General features: G+C 68.4%; 2 protein-coding genes across 2 annotated transcripts; one reads left to right on the top strand and one right to left on the bottom strand.

Moving 5' to 3' along the window:
• Positions 1-6866: 6866 nt before the first annotated feature.
• EMIHUDRAFT_113502 (hypothetical protein) lies at positions 6867-12362 on the bottom strand (the record flags this gene model as incomplete). Its single annotated transcript, XM_005782326.1, has 4 exons — positions 6867-8194; positions 8232-10290; positions 10329-10637; positions 10734-12362. The coding sequence occupies 4 exons, from the start codon at positions 12360-12362 to the stop codon at positions 6867-6869; spliced, it is 5325 nt and encodes a 1774-aa protein (XP_005782383.1).
• Positions 12363-13346: 984 nt separating this feature from the next.
• On the top strand, positions 13347-16194 carry EMIHUDRAFT_113501 (hypothetical protein; the record flags this gene model as incomplete). Its single annotated transcript, XM_005782325.1, has 3 exons — positions 13347-13406; positions 13541-14843; positions 16160-16194. 3 exons carry the CDS (start codon positions 13347-13349, stop codon positions 16192-16194), a joined length of 1398 nt encoding a protein of 465 aa, XP_005782382.1.
• Positions 16195-16424: the final 230 nt, after the last annotated feature.

Genomic DNA, 16424 nt, shown 5'->3' with positions numbered 1-16424 from the left:
TTTTTACAGGGAAACCGGCGAGGCCCGAAGGGTTGTTCCATAGCTCCCCGGAATAATAGGAGATGTACTCTAGCTGGAGTCGACCCTCGATATCTATGAAAATCACTTGATATTCTAGTGGTAATATTGGGTGCCTGCCTGACCCCCCCCCTTTTCGGCCCCCCCCCCCACCACCTCCACCGCCACCGCCACCACCACTCTCCCTCAAGAACAGCCAGGCTCGGACTGGACACCAACGCGGTATGGGTGGACGCCTCCCTCCCCTCCCCTAGGTAGGTAGGTAGAAAGGTGAAGAACAGCCAGGCTCGGACTGGACTTCTTTTGGATACGCCTCCCTCCCCCTCTTCAAAAAAAAATGAGCGAGCAGAGAGAGAGGAGAGCCTTTGAGTCTTGGCACCAGCCAGGCAGTTGATTTGGCCCTGGCACCAGCCTTGGCAGTTGAGTTGGCCTTGGCACCAGCCTTGGCGGGCGGGCACGCGGGACATGCAAAGGCGCCAAGGGGCGCAGCGCCGACAATCACGGCGGTGATTGCGGCGCAGGTGGGGGGACGGGAAGTCCGTCGGCGTTGCCGGGGGCCCAAGGAAGCGCGAGGGAAAAATTCCGCCGCTGAGGGCGCTCGTGCGGCAATAGCCGAGTGGAGGGGGGAGCGTGCCGGACGGGGCGTCGTCGCGCCGTCCGATGGTCTGCTGCCCCGCGCAGCAACCGTCGGGCGACGACCCGGGGGCCAAAAACCCGGCGACGACGGCGCTCTGGATGGGGCGTGACCTCCTGCCTCCAACCTCCTTCCTTTTTGAGCAGGTGTGACGCCGCGCGAGCGACGCTCCGAGATCGCCCGAGATAGCGCGGCGCGGCCCCGAGATCGCCCGAGATAGCGCGAGATCGCCCGAGATCGCGCGGCGCGGCCCGGGGCGGGGTGGATGGGTTGGGAGCGAGGGGGCGAAAGTGATCAGTGCGGTAGATGGTAAGCTCGAGGCGCGTGAGCCGGACCTGTGAGCCGGACCACCCCCTCTTGTTCCCTGCGTTGTTGAGCCAGGACTCAACATACTCGGGCTTTCATATCCCAAACTGTCACTCCCCTTTCTCCCGGCCGAGGTGGGGCGCGCGCGGGGGCGGCGGGTGTGCGGGATGTCTGTGGGCCCGAGAGCGATATGCCATGTCCGCCTTGCGTTTGTTTCATAACATCGAAGGCTAAGCTCAAAAAAAATCTAGACACAGAAAAAGAAATTAAGCGGGATACGATACGAGCCACGCCCGGAGCTCCTTGACGCTTGAGAGAGAGGCAACCTCGGACCGCGCGGGCTGGCTTCAACAAGCTCCTCAGTCTGTGCACTGAGCCACTAAACGCCCGGCCGGCGCACAGAGCCCCCGATACCTCACTGCCCCGGCGCCCACAGCTCGATCTTCTTTGGCAGCAGCTGGTTCGACAGGTCCTCTCCATGGCCTAGGCGGCCGCTGCCGCCCTCGCCCCAAGCAAAGACGGCGCCGTCGGCGGTGAGGGCGAAGCTAGTTAGTTCTTCCGCCGACACAGCGACGACGCGCCGCCCAGCAAAAGCCTCGACCTTCTTGGGCAGCAGCTGGCGCTGCTCGTCGCCGTGGCCCAAGAGGCCATAGGAGCCATCGCCGCAGCTCCAGACGTCACCTTCAGCGGTGAGGGCGAGGCTGTGCTGGCGTCCAGCTGACACAGCGACGACGCGCTGGCCCGCAAAGGCCTCGATCTTCTTCGGCAGCAGCTGGCTCTGCTCGTCGCCGTGGCCTAGCTGGCCAAAGAGTCCCATGCCCCAGCTCCAGACAGCGCCGTCAGCGGTGAGGGCGAGGCTGTGCGCGGCGCCAGCCGACACAGCAACGACGCGCTTGTCCGCCAAGGCCTCGACCTTCTTGGGCAGCAGCTGGTGCTGCAGGTCGCCGTGGCCCAGACTGCCAAAGGCTCTATGGCCCCAGCTCCAGACGGCGCCGTCGGAGGTGATTGCGAGGCTGTGTTCCTCTCCCGCCGACACGGTGACGACGCGCTGGCCAGCAAAGGCCTCGACCTTCTTGGGGAGCGGCTGGTTCTGCTCGTCGCCGTATCCCAGCCTGCCGCGGGTACCCCAGCCCCGGCTCCAGACAGCTCCGTGGCCCAACCGGCCCCGCTCGTCGCCGTGGCCCAGCTTGCCACCCGTTCCATCGCCCCAGCTCCAGACATCTCCGTCGGCGGTGATCGCGAGGCTGTGACTATATCCAGCTGACACAGCGAGGACACGCTGGCCAGCCAGAGCCTCGACCTTCTTTGGCAGCAGCTGGTTCTGCTGAACGCCGTGGCCCAACTGGCCGCAGCCTCCACCGCCCCAGCTCCAGACGGCGCCATCGGAGGTGATTGCGAGGCTGTGGTCCTCTCCCGCCGACACGGTGACGACACGCTGGTCAGCAAAGGTCTCGATCTTCTTGGGCAGCAGCTGGTTCTGCTCGTCGCCGTGGCCCAGCTTGCCAAACCTTCCCCAGCCCCAGCTCAGGACGGCTCCGTCGGCGGTGAGGGCGAGACTGTGGCTGCCTCCAGCCGACACGGCGACGACGCCACCCGCCAAGGCTTCGACCTTCTTCGGCCACGGCTGGTCCTGCTCATCGCCGTGGCCCAACCGGCCGTACCCTCCATCGCCCCAGCTCCAGACAGCGCCGCCGGCGGTGAGGGCGAGGCTGTGCTTGACTCCAGCCGACACACTCACGGCACGCTCGCCGCCCAACGACGGGAGGCGCGTGGGTGTGTTCAGCCGCGTCACGCCCTCACCGTGGCCGAGTACCGGTGGGTCGACGGTCGGCGCAGGGCTGGGGCCCCCCTCGCCGCCGCACGACGAGAGCCGCCCCTCGCCGTCAATGAAGAGGCTGTGCCGATCGCCTGCCGCCGCCCTCGCCGGCGGGTTGGACTCGCGCAGCAGCGCGAAAAAGCACAGCCACCGCACGGCACAGCTCTCACCCTCTGGCAGCGCCGGCAGCTCGAAGCCGCGCTCTTGCGCCCACAAGCGGATGGCCTCCACCGCAAGCGAGGCGTGGAAGAGCAGCGAGACGGCCGCGACGCAAGCGATGTCGGCGGGATCGCAGTGAGAGAGGGCGCGCACGAGGAGCTCTCTGGGGAGGTCGAGGAGGCGGATGGGCGGCGGCGTGTCTGGCGAGGGAGCGGCGGTGGAGGGGGCGGCGAGGCGGCGCGAGCGGCGGCGCGGGGCAGACATCGCGAGAAAAAGAATATCGCGCGTAGTAGCAGCAGCAGCATTGGCCTGCCCTTCGCAAGTTTGTGTGGTTCACTCTTGGGAGGACCCCTGCTTCGACGAGGAAAAAAGAATTTTGCCACGCGGCGGGTTAGGTGCTGTGGCCCGGTTCGCGCTGCTCCCAGTACGAAGCTCAGAGCCGCTCTCGTCTGCTGCTCTCTTCCCACACCGAGCAGCTGTGGGAGCGACTGCGGCCAGAGCAGACATGCCCGACGCCGACGACGCTGACGCACTCACGTGCTTCACCAGTGTCCACTCCAACGCAGACCTTTGGGTGCTCGTGCTCGGGCGCGTGCCGCTCCACTGCCTGCCGCGGTGCACGGCGACGTGCACCGCGCATCGCCAGCTCCTTCAGCGATGCACGCAGCACATCACCCATTTGGGCGTGTGCCTCCTTCCCGGCCCCGAGGCGTCCCTGTCATCCCGCGGTACCACCGTCCCGCGTGTGTGCTTCCTCCCGGCGACGCACGACTCCGCCTTCCTCGTTGGTGCGAAGGTGCACATCAATGACGCCCTCAGTGTCACACGGGACGCGTCGCGTGCGCAAAGCATTCTGCCACGACTCACGGGCCTGCTTCCCCGCTGTCGGGTGCTGCGGGTGGATCTCAGCCCAATCCCTCACGAGGTGAGGGGCTCGCCCACAGCGACCGGCCCGAGGGCCGGCAACGGCATCGACCGCCTTGACATGGTCGCCTCCTGGCTGGCCGAGCGGCGTCCACCGGCGAAGCGCGGCCCCGAGCCGTGGATCGTTATGCAGACGCGACTGACGCACCTCGCCATCACCTGCGAGGCGCTCAGCGATGAGCCGTCCGAAGATTCCGGCGGAGGCTTCATCCCCTACGCGCCGCACGTGCGAGGGCGCCGCACACGCGAGGCCCGTGATTCAGTCACCTCGATCTTCATGATGTGCGCCGTTGGCTGCCAGCAGACGCTGACCCACCTCGACCTCACTGGGCTTGGCCCGATCGTGCTGCCCGCTCTGGTCTGCCTCGACCTCCCCGTGCTTCAGCTGCTGCGCCTCGGCTTGGAGCGGCCCAGCGGCGCCTGGGCTGACGCGCACTCCGAGCCGTGGCACAAGAACACGCTCTCGCTGCTGGGCGGCTGCTTCCCCACGCTCACCGGCCTCGACATCGGCTACGCAAACGTGCGCGGCGGCGTCTCGTTTGAGGAGGTTGAGACGCTGGCCACCTGCTGCGAGGGCCTCCGCCACCTGGACCTGTCGATGGTGATGACGTACCGAGATTTCTCGCCCTCGCTGGTGTCCCTCAGCAAGCAGGCGCCGAACCTGACCTCGCTCGCCATCCACGGCCTGAATCTGCAGACGCACGCGCTCGAGACCTTTGCGCGCGGCTGCGCTCAGCTCGCGCGCGTGCACTTTGTGCACTGCGGCTACTCCGCCACCGGCCTCGCCGCGTTCCTGCGCGGCGCAAGACGGCTGCGCGACATCGACCTCTCCCTCGGCTGCTGCTTCGACGACGAGGAGATTGACTACGAGGCGCTCCTCGACCGTTGGGTGGTGGACAGAGCGGCCGACGAGTCCAGCAGCGCTTCACCGCGGGTGGCGGTGCTCACGTACGAGGACGAGGAAAGAAACGGCACCATCCACTGCGAGGACCACCCCGATCACGACTTCTTCACGTGCTACGTGCCGGCCTGGCTGCGCGAGCGCTCGGTCCAGGAGCTTCGAGAAGAGGGCAAGCCGATCGAGGAGCTGTTTGGAGCACGCGATCTCACGAACGAGGCGAGGACGCAGCGCGACAACAGGTACCTGCCGTGGCGCCGCAACACCGATTTTATGCGCCACGGCTGGGTGCGCTTGTTCCACAATCTCGGGCAGCCACATCTCGACGACGGGAACGATTGCAACGGCAAGCGCAGTGTGAGGCCGTTTGACCGCGATTTCCCAGCGGGCACCCTGGCTCGCGGGAAGGGCTGGTGGTGGGACGCGGATTTGAGCGTGAATTGGGACTGAGACGCCCTCAGCCCCTCTGGGGCTTTCCGTCGTCGAGCGTTTTTCCGGGTGGACGGGACTGGCGCGCGCTGCCGCTGCGCGCTAGGTGTGCGTCGCACTGCGCGCGGCGCGATTCCTTGCATGGTTGGCCAGTTGGCGGATCCTCTTGCGCACACCTTTTACATACTGTCATTATGTATGTGGATCTATCTCTCCCAAATCGCGCAGGCACTTGGTAGGACATGGAGCACTTGGAGTGTAGGCTTACCACCCTAAAAAGTAAAATACGAAATAAATAAATAAAAACGGACACCTCCGAGGGGACTGTGAGATGGGTAAAAAGGAACACGGCCCGTGCGATCTTTGTGCAGGGTTCTTTGTGGGTGTGGTCGGCGACTAGCAGGGGTCGTCCTGTCTCCCGGTGGCGGGGACTTCTAGCACGCTAGCCGTCTTCCACATTGTCCCTCGGGTCCCTGCTGCTCCTAATCTTTTCGTACATCCTCCTGCTGATCTCCGCAACGAAGCAACGTCCTGCTCCCTCCCTCGTCTCGCCCTGCGCGTCTGCTCCGCCTCACCATCGTCTGCCCTGCGTCGTCTGGTGACAGGTCCTCCATAGCCGGTTGAGGTCGCCGCCCTCCTCGTGCCTCTTCCCAACGTTCCCTCGGCGGCCGATGCCGTCTGCTCCGGCTCCCCAGTCCCCGGGTCTGCCCTGCTCTCGTCTGCACTAGGTTCTGTTTTGTCATCACTGGTGCCCCTCCCCTTCTCTCTCCTCTTCTTGTATGCTTTGTACATCGCGTCGATTCCTTTTCGCGTGAGCACCACCCTGAAGCCCGCCCAGCAGCTGAACCGCTCCCTAAGAAGGAGCATCATCTCTCACCCACTTCGCTCGCTGCCCACTGTCTCCGCTCCCTCCCGCTTGAGCCGCCGTCGCGGCCCTCGTTCGTCCCACTGGCTGTTGGCCCGTCCCTGCGTTGCCTGCGTTATCCCTCCTCCTCCGCGACTCCCTCAAGGCCGGCCGGGCCTCCTTCCACCCAGCGAAGAGCTTCCTCAGCCACTCGATGTGTTCCTCTCTCTTCATTATGCGCGCCGTCGCCTCATCATTGAGCTGGATCCACCTCTGCACCGCTCCCGTCGCCGCCTCGGCCACGACTTGCAAGTTCCTCGTGATCCCGGCGCCAAGGTCCCTCCGACTCTTCTCCGAGAGATCATCTGACACGAGCCGCACAAGCCGCTCGTCCGTCGCCTGGAAGCCCGACTGCGCCAAGAAGTGCGCGGTCACCTCCTCGGGAATCGCGGGCGTGTAGTCCCCCTAGTCGCCCATCGCGAGCAGCAGCTCTCCTCCGCCGTCTTCACGACGTCCGTCATCGCGGAGGCGCTCGACGCCGCCATTGTCCACAAAAAGAATTTTACACGCGGGACAAAAAGAATGCCTGGCGCGCTCGTCCTCTCCGGCGCTACCCTCCCTTGGGTTTGCTTTCTTTCTTTTCTTTCTTTACTGTCCGTGGGGCACCCAGACAGACAAAGCAAACACCCACCGGCTAACACGAACCGAGCTAGGTACACAGAGACATGAGAGAACGCCGGCTCAGTCAGAACAAACAACACAAATCGAATGTCACCTATAGACTTAGACAACAATCAAGCTCAAGGGAGGCACGCCAGGGAACGCGTATAGGTGTGTGTCAGGGCTCCCCGAAGCCGAACTTGACCCACTTCCCCGCGTGCCCCGGCTTCGCGTCCATGCCCGTCGCCGTCGCCACGGCTGCCCGCTCGGCGCTGTCCAGCCCGAGCAGAAACTCGATGTCGTCGTAGCCCTCGGAGTCAAACGCGGCAGCGTAGGACTGCAGCCCGATGCGCCCGAGCGCCTCGGCGACGGCCGCCATGCCGCCATTGTCGGGAGGCGCCTCCTTGTGGACGGTGCGCCCGTCGGGCAGGAGCTCGAACAGGCGGCTCGGAGGCAGGGATGGCGCGGCAGGGGCAAAGAGGGAGGCGGCGGCGGCGGCGGCGGCGGCGGGAGCGGAGGAAGGGGCGGTGGGCTCTTGCGCGGGCGCAGCGGCAGACTCGCGCGGGCGCTTCGCGGGGCGCGGCGGTGGCGCCGGCCCCTCCTCGCCGACCGCCCGCGCATACGCCACCGCCGCCTCCACCGCCGTGCCGAAAGCGCCGATGTGTCTAGGCCTATCGTCCACCTTGCCCTGCGCTCGGAAGCCGCCAGAATTCTTCGATACGCCCCTGTACCCGGTGCTGCTGCTGCTGGAGAGGTGCAAGCGCATGCCCTCCGCCTCCGCCACCACCACCACCGCCGGCGCGTGAAGCGTGCAGAACCACGTCTTGCGCCCCGCCTCCGCCTCGCTCCTGAAGCCGGCGCACGCCAGGCAAGCCCAGCGCGAGCAGCCACCAGCGTCGCACCCGACGGAGGGCGCCATCACCTCGCCCGCCTCGTCGTCGAGCAAAGTGCCGCACTCGCAGCAAGTGGCGGCGGAGCCGGCGGGGGCGGCGGGGGCGGCGGGGGCGGTGGGGGCGGCGGGGGCGGCGGTCTGGAAGGCGGGCGTCGCCGGGTCGAACGGGCGCTTCTCGCAGCGAGCCCGCTTGGCCGGCAGCGTAAAATCGTGCGGCCCGCCGTGGCCTGCCGGCAGAATGCAGCCAAAGGCGCCTCCGTCGCACTCGTGCGTGTTGCCGCAGAGCAGGACCGCGGCCTCGGCGGGCGCGTTGGGCGGCGCGCTATCGGCGGCGGCGGCGGCGGCGGCGGAGGACGGAGGGCCACGCGCCGCATCCGAGCGCCGCTTTGGCGGCGGCCCTTCGAACGGCTCGAGCGGGCGCTTCGCCGTGCGGAGCCGCTCCTGAAGCCCTGGCCATAGCTCGTGCCTCCACTTGCACTTGCCGCCCTTGTGGCAGAGGCCCTGTTGGTACTGGCCGCAGAGCCCGGCAGGCAGCCCGACAAGCTCGGCGTCGGTGAGCCGGCGTGTAGGGACGCTTGGGGGCGCAGCAGCCGAGCGGTGCTTTGGCGGCGGCCCTTCCGGCGGCTCGTATGGACGCTTCGCCGTGCGGACCCGCTTGTGCGGAGGGTCCGCCGCCCCCGCCGCCCCCTCCGCCTCCGCCGCTCCTGCCGCCCCCGCCGCCTCCTGCCGCCCCCGCCGCCCCCGCCGCCCCCTCCGCCTCCGCCGCCTCCGCCGCCTCCGCAGCCTCCGCAGCCACAACGTCGCCGTCTGCCGCCTCGGCCGCCTCATCCGTAGCGTCACATTCCGTAGCAGCCCCATACGCGTCAACCCAGTAGGCCTCGCCGGCCGCCTCGTCCTCCTCGTCCATCGGCTCCGCCGCCGCCGCCGCCGCACCCTCCTCCAAGCCATCCTCCGCCGCGTCCGCCGCCACCGAATCCTCCTCCCACTCATCCTCCGGCGCCTCGCACTGCCGGCGAGCCGGGTCCGGGTGCATCCAGCAGAACCACTCGGCAGGCAGTGGGCGGGGCGTCTCGGCGGGCAGCCGCCGCCACTTGTCGCACCGGTCGCAGGCGACCCACAAGCAGCGGGCCTCGCCCTCCTCGTCCTCGCCCTCGCCCTCGTCCGAGCCGAGCGCCTCGCTGCCGGCGGCAGCCGACCCCTGGGCAGGCGCCTCGCTGACCGCCCGCGCGTACGCCACCGCCGCCTCGACCGCCGTGTCGAAGGTGCCGAGGGAGTCCCGCCTTCCGTCCACCCTGTGCCGCGCCTGGAAGCGGCCAGAGTCCTTGCGCACGCCCCTGTAGCCGGTGCCGTTGCTGGAGAGGTACAAGCGCATGCCCTCCGCCTCTGTCACGAGCGGTGCCGGGGTACGCGCCGTGGCACGCGCCAGGAGGGATGGAGGGCTGATCCCCGCCAGCACGCGCTCGCATTCCGGCCCCACCCTCTGCCGGGCCTCGAGCAGGATCTCGGCGCTGTCGCAGGGGCGCGCCCGATCCAAGCCGAGCGGCTCGAACGACCACGACGCGCCAGAACCGACCCGAGTCGACTTGAACCACGCCGTACGCCGACTCGCATCCGCTGGCTGCGTCGCCTCGTCGCCCTGATACGCGCGGCTGTTGCACAACAGGGTGCCAAGGCGCGAGGACGGCTCCGCGCTGTCCAGCAACTCGCGCAAGCTCGTGACCAGCGACTTCAGCTCCTCGCCCGCCTGCTGCACGAACTGCTGCAAGCATCCGAGGAGCTGCTCCTTGCTCAGCGGGCCGTGGCGGGCAAGGACTAGCGCGGCGACGTCACGGGTGCGAGAAGTGAACCTTGCCGCTTGGGCTAGCCCGCTCGCCGGCGCCGCCGCCACAGCTGGCGCCGCCTGCTCCCCTGCGACCGCGCGCGCGTAAGCCTCGCCCTCGCCCTCGCCCTCGCCCTCCTCGTCCTCGCCCTCGTCCGAGTCGAGCGCCTCGCTGCCGGCGGCAGCCGACCCCTGGGCAGGAGCCTGGCCGACCGCCCTCGCGTACGCCACCGCCGCCTCCACCGCCGTGCCGAAGGTTCCTAGGCGGACAGTCTTTCCGTCCACCATGTGCTTTGCCTCGAAGCGGCGGGAGTTGGACTGCCGGAACACGCCCGTGTAGCCGGTGCTGTTGTTGCTGCGGCTGGAGACGTGCAAGCGCAAGCCCTCCGCCTCAGCCGCGAGCGGTGCCTGCCGCGGCGGCGCCGCAGGCACAGGCCCCACCTGGACTGCTGAGGCAGGCACAGACGCCTCGCCGGCAGCCACCGCCTGCGCCGTCGGCGCCACCACCGTGCCTACTGTTGCCGCTTGAGCTGGCCCGCTCGCCGGCGCCGCCGCCCCGGCTGGCGCCGCCGCCTCCGCAGCGACCGCCCGCGCGTACGCCACCGCCGCCTCCACCGCCGTGCCGAAGGTGCCGAGGTGGACGGTCTTTCTGTCCCGCCTGTCCTGCGCTTTGAAGCGCGAGCCCTCCTTGTACACGTTCTTGTAGCCGGTGCTGTTGCTGCTGGAGAGGTGCAGCTGCAAGCCCTCCGCCTCTGTCGCCAGCGGCGCCTCTGCCGTCCGGGCAAGCGCTTGGGGAGGCCGCGGAGGCGTAGCGGGCATCGCGACGTGGACCTTGCGGCTGGCGGGCAGGTCGGCAGGGACGGTGACGTCGAAGAAGGCGCCATCCACGACCTGCGGCGGTGGCAGGCAAGCGGAACGGTGAGTCATACCAGGCCTCCCCGCCACATCTGCTGCCTCGCACAGCGGTGGCGGTCCTTCTGGCCGGAGAGCACGCCCTCGGGGATCTCGAGCGTGGGGCGCGCAGCCGCTGGAGGCGAGGCCGCTGCCGCTGTCGTGCTCCATTCCGTCGTCGTCGCCGCCGCCGCCGCCGCCGCCGCCGCCGCCGCCGTGCTCCATTCCGCGACCGCCGTGCTCCATTCCGCCGCCGCCGCCGCCGGGTCCGCGACCGCCCGCGCCGCCTCAACAGCCGTGTCATAAGCCCGACGGAATGGAGCCCCCGTGGATGTCACGTAGGTGGTCTGCGGAGGGTACAGGGCGGTGCAATAAGGGGTCTGTCTGGTTCTGCGATGGCGCGCGTAGCGGAGAGCGGTGCTGAGAGCGGCGAGCAAGCTCACCGCTTGCTGGCAGGTGCGCGACTTGTGGCCGATGCCGCCGCAAACCGAGCAACGCTGCGGCTTGTTCTTGCGCGACGAATGCATCTGCGAGGCGGGGCCGCCCTCCGCCTCCTCCTGCACGGGCGACGCGTCGAAGGTCGCCTCGCCCTCGCCTTCGCCCTCGCCCTCGCCCGAGGCCGCCTCCCGCGCCGTCTCGACGTTGAGCAGAGCTGCCGCCGCCGCCGCCGCCGCTGCCCGCTGCTCCACCTCTACCGCCGCCGCCGCCGCCGCCGCCCGCCGCTCCACCTCTGCCGCCGCCGCCGCCGCCGCCGCCGCCGGGTCCGCCGGGTCCGCGACCGCCCGCGCCGCCTCCATCGCCGTGTCATAGAGGCCGACGTGGACCACCCTTCCGTGCTCGTAGCGAGTCGCCACGAATTTGCCAGAGGCGTGCCTGTGCACGCCCTCGTAGCCGGTGCTGCTGCTGCTGGAGAGGTGCAAGCGCACGCCCTCAAACACTGACGCCGCCGGTGGCTCGCCGACCGCCCTCGCGTAAGCCGCAGCCGCCTCCACCGCTGTGCCGAAGGAGCCAAGAAAGAGCCGCGGGCTCTGCGCGGCGAGAGGGCGAGAGGGCGAGAGGGCGAAGCGGCCAGAGGGCAGCTTGTAAACACTTTGATAGCCAGTGCCGCTGCTGCTAGAGAGGTGCAAGCGCAAGCCTTCCGCCTCCCTCTGCAAGGGCGGCGCTGCTGGCTCGGCTGCCTCCTCCTCCTCCTGCTCAGCCATTTCCCCCGCAGCAGCCATGCCGCCGCCAGCCGCCTCCCCGCCGCCGCCGCCGCCGCCTGAAGCCTCGACCCCATCACAGCAGAGGGCTGCCGCCGCCGCCTCGACCTCTGAAGCCGCCTCCGCCGCCCGCTGCTCCACCTCTACTGCTGCCGCTGCAGCCGTCGCCGCAGCCGTCTCGGCCTCCGCCTCCGCCTTTCGCGCCGCCTCCGCCTCCGCCTCCGCCGCCTCCGCCGCCTCCGCCTCCGCCGCCGCCGCCTCCGCCGCCGCCGCCGCTGCCTCCGCCTCCGCCGCCGCCTCCGCCGCCGCCTCCGCCTCCGCCTCCTCATCCATCCGAGCCGCCGCCGCCGCCGCCGCCGCCGCCGCCGCCGCCGCCGCCGCCTCAGCCATCCGCACCGCAGCCGCCGCCGACTCCCCCTCCGCCGCCTGCGCCGCTTTGGCCGCCGCCACCGCTGCCGCCGTCTCCTCTGGGACCGGCGGGCCAGCAACCTCTGAAGTTGTGCTGCCGACGGGCGGCGGAGGCTCCTCGCTCGACGCGGCCGCCGAGCTAGCCGGCGCCAGGGCCGCAGCCGCAACGACAGCGGAGAGCTGGTCGGCTTCGAGCTTGCACGTCTGCTTCGTCTCGTCCCAAACCATCACAAGTCCCTTCTTCGTCGCACCGCCGCGCTCCGGCTTCATCTCGTGCGCGGCGATGCAGCCGCCGCAGGTGCAAGGCATCGCGATGCGAAGAGTGTAGGGCTCCGGCGACGGCTCGAGGTTTCGGACCCGCAGCTTTTTGATCCAGGGCGTAGCCGGCTCCTCTTTGTCGAGCGCCCGCGAAAGCTTGCCGCTGTGGGCCAGAGACTGCCAGGAGACGGGGTCGGCCTGTGCCATTTTGCAATCACTACGGGTAGCAGCCTTGCGCGCACGCGCGCCAAATTTGTTTTTCTGTCTGCAACAACAGCCCGAGGGGTGAAATGTCTTTGTTGTCTCTGTAATGAAGGGCCCGCCGCTCCGCCTACGCCGGCGGTGACCCTCTCGGCAGAGCGACATCGCGAGCACCGGGCAGAGAAAGGACGCAGAAGCGGTTGGATGGAGAGGCAGCCGGCGCACGAGGAGAGGCAGCCGATGGAGCCGACGAGGTGAGTAGACACGAGTTTACCATTCTGCGGGGGGGGGGGGGGGGGCGCAAGCCCTCCCCACCACTGCTACTCTGTACTGGATGCAACTCAGCAGTGGTCGCAAGCGTCCCAAAGGGCAGGGAGGCAGCCTCCCGCGCTGTCAAACGCCCCCCCGGCCCAAAAAGAGGCATCACAATCATGCTCTGGCCAGCGTCTGGTGGGTCGGCATTGCGCAACACACGCCGCAATCAGCCTGAGAGCAGATGATGGGGTGGGCGCGGGTGGACGAGAGTGGAGCCGAGTTGGGTGGGAGAGGGAGCACGCACGTGCAGCGGTGCCGAGAGTGGGTTGAGATGGCACCGCCTGCGGCCGCCCGGGCGGCGACGGCTTGCGCAGGTATGTTGTTCATGTCCTTATCCGCCGCCGCTTGGCTGCAGCAGCCAATGACGCCGCCCGCCTTTGCGAGGGGGCGTCTGGACGTGCTTGGCGGTTGACGCCGGCCCGCCACTGCGCCTCGTTCGCGTCCACCTCCGTCGAGGTCGACGCGTCGAGATCGGAGCGCATCACCGAGACGCCAGAGCCCGCCTTCGCCGACATGATTCCCCGCCGGAGAGCTCGGTGAGTGGTGCCGTCGCCCGAAACGGAAATCCGGACACGGGAAAATATGTATATAAGTAGAGGAACGAGTCGAGAGGACAGGGAGGGACGTGTCCAGGGGGGGGGACAGGGGGGGGCAGCTCAGTGTCGGATTGCATCAATGGCGGATGGGCGGCCTCGGATCACGGTCACGTCGGCGAGGACAGCGACGGCGTCGTTGGTGGCGCGCAGGGGCGAGGGCGTCGACCGACGGGCGCGCCGCATCAGGGACCCCTCGCTGGCGAGCGGCTGGCGCGGGAGGTCTCGGAACGTCGGGTCGAACGACGGGTCGAGCTCCCCCCTCCGCCGGTCGAGGCCGCGGTCGAGACGGTGAGCGCGGCCGAGGTCCTCGCGGGCGTGGCGGAGTATGGCCCGAACTACTCGCTGCCGCAGCCCGCGGAGTCTAAGACGGCGCGGCGGAAGCGGCTGCGCCTGGACGCGGCGGCGAGGATCGCCGGGCACGCCGTCGTCGAGGCAGGCACCCACGTGGAGATCCTGGGCGAGCACAGGTGGTGGCCGGGCACCATCACGGGGCGAGAGGAGGGTTCGGACGGCCGGCTCGTGCACGCGGTCGAGTACGATGGCTACCCCGACCAGGATTTCCGGCTCAACCTAGAGGAAGTGTCGTGGAGGCGGGCGACGCTCGGCGCCGGCGGCGCGGCCCCCACCAGCGGCGAGGTCAGCGACGGCGAGGGCAGCGACGAGGCTGCGGACGCGCTGCCGGCCAGCGCGACCGACATCGGCGGCGCGGTCGCCACCGGCGACGAGGGGAGCGGCGTCGAGGGGGACGGCGGCGAGGCTGGGGACGCGCCGCTGACCTGCGAGCCCGCTCCGACACAGCCAAGGGAGCGGCACAGCGCGAGGGCTGGCGACGAGAGCCCGGCGGCAGCCGGGATGGCCAGCGGCGACGCCGGCGCCACATACGCAGCACCCGGCGGGTATGCTGGCCGGGAGGAGGCGGCCGGCGAGGCGAGCTCCGCCCCTGCGGCCCTCAACTGGCCGGGGCGGAGGAGGCCGCGGCGCAGCGCGGCCATGGAGCTGCTTCGCGCTGCTCGGCGAAACGAGGACGAGCAGCGCGAGGCGATGCTTCCCGACGACGTGCCGATGCTGCTGCCGCACGGCGCTAAGCACTCGAGGGCGCTGCGCGAGGTGCGCCGCCGTCTGCGCGAGTACTTGAGCGAGCTGGCGGAGAGGGGGCAGGTCGTCCCGATGATGCGGGTGGCTCGAGGCCTCCACCCGACCGTTCGGTGGACGATCGGGTTCGGCGAGTGGCTGGCGTTGACGCGAATTCGTGAGTCGAAGGCCAGCCGCTGGCTCGCTGCTGAGCAGGCTTCGGCGCGAGGGGAGGAGGCTGTTGTGCGCGCCGGCCGGGGGGCAGGCACCGTGCAGGTGATGCTCGACAACATGGCGAACCACGTCTGGCGCGAGGTGTGGCCGGCGATGCCGGCGGACGACAAGCACTACTGGTTTCGTGTGAATAAGCACGTGGTGGGTTTGTTCGACGGGGGCGGCGGCGGCATGCACCAGATGGCGGCGATGGTCGGGGAGGCGGAGGGGCGCGCAGCGCAGCTGGCCAGCGCGGCGTCGCTCGGGCGCGGGCGAGGAGGCGCAGCAGGCGGTGCGCGACAAGGCGAGAGCGGCAGGGAGCAAGCGCAAGATGGAGGAGCTACGCGCGGCGACGACACACCCGTGCACGAAGCAGCTCCTCTACCGGGTGGGCCAGGAGCAGCTGCAGGACGTGCTGCTGTCTGAGCCGTTCGAGGTGAACGTCGCCATCGTCTTGAACGCGTACATCTGCCTCGCGAGGCTGACTGCTTGCCGTCCGGGGATGGCGACGAACGATGCGGACGACCTCGCCGCCACGTCGAGCCACTGGCGCGTTCGATAGATTTGTTGATATGGCTTTTAGAGGCAGCATGATAGAGAGACGGCTCCCCCAAGCCGGAGAGGGGAGGGCGGGGGGAAGCTCACTGATGCGACCGCACTGGTTGGGTAGTAGTCTAAGTTCTGAGCCTCGAGGCTGGACGGGTCTAAGTGTGGCTAGCCACGCTGGAGTGCTTGCGCGGTCTAAGATCAGCGGGAGCCTCTTACATCGGCTAAGTCGGCCGTGGCACGGCCTGGGGCCAGGAGGCTCCCACCGTGATCAACGATACGGCGCAGCCCCCAAATTTTCTTCGCCTGCGGAGGGCGATGGATCCTCTTCATGCTTAGCAATCGCCGCCTCAGCATCCTCCTCTTCCGATTTTCGTTGCTGCTCCTTCATTCTTGAGCGACGTCTAGCCAAACAGTTCTCACATGACACGAAGCTCCTCAAGCTTAATCAAACGCGTGACGGTGAAGCCTGTGTGTGCTGGTCCTCTTTGAACGATCCGCGCGTGAGGTAGCATAGGGCCTTGTTGGCAGCAGCCAGCTTGTTGCGCTGCTTCGTTGCGATGAGCTGATTGGGATCGCAGAAGTGCATGCCAAGCACCGCCACGATCTTGAAGCAGAACACATCGCAACCGCATCGTCCGCACTGCCATCGGCATGCCGCGCCCGCCGCTTCGCCGCAGCCGCCTTAAGGCACGCATAGCGGCAGCACATGGTGGGGGGGGTACTTGAGCAGGCGTTGCGCGCCGCAAGTAGCGCACTGGCCCTGGGAGAAGGCGATATGGCGTCGTGCGCGGCATACGCGGCATACGTTGGTGGGACGCGTCCAGGTATTTCGGGTAAACCTGGAGGCTTTTCAGGTATACCCGGGTTTTGCCCGGAGTTGGCCTTATGTCGTCTAAGTTCATGGCCCCCGACCATACAGCGTCTAAGTCCGAGCCCGGCTCCGTGTGGGGGCTAAGTTGAGCGCTCGCTCGCTGCAGAGGCTAAGTGTAGAGCGACCCTCTAGCCCTACTACCCAACCATTGCGACCGCCTCACTGATGCCGCGTCTGCGTGCCAACAGGCATAAGGACAAAACTCACGAGACCTCGAAACTAACAAAAACTACGATACATGAGGTACCGAGGAGCAGAGGTGCTCTTCGGAATCAATTCTCTTAGTGGATAGAAGGATCTCAGTTCGTCCGTGTGGTGACTCCCGTATCTCTGTGCGCGACCTTGTACACGTGGCGCACGACGTGGGTGTCGCTGCGGCGGTGTGTCGGTGTACTCCCTACTGTACTGTCTGAGGTGTGGGCGCTGTAGGAGTTAGGTAGGTGCATCAAGCGC

Source organism: Emiliania huxleyi (genome assembly GCF_000372725.1).
Source record: "Emiliania huxleyi CCMP1516 chromosome Unknown EMIHUscaffold_190, whole genome shotgun sequence".
NCBI classification, from domain to species: domain Eukaryota; phylum Haptophyta; order Isochrysidales; family Noelaerhabdaceae; genus Emiliania; species Emiliania huxleyi.
This window is presented reverse-complemented; position numbering and strand designations above follow the sequence as displayed.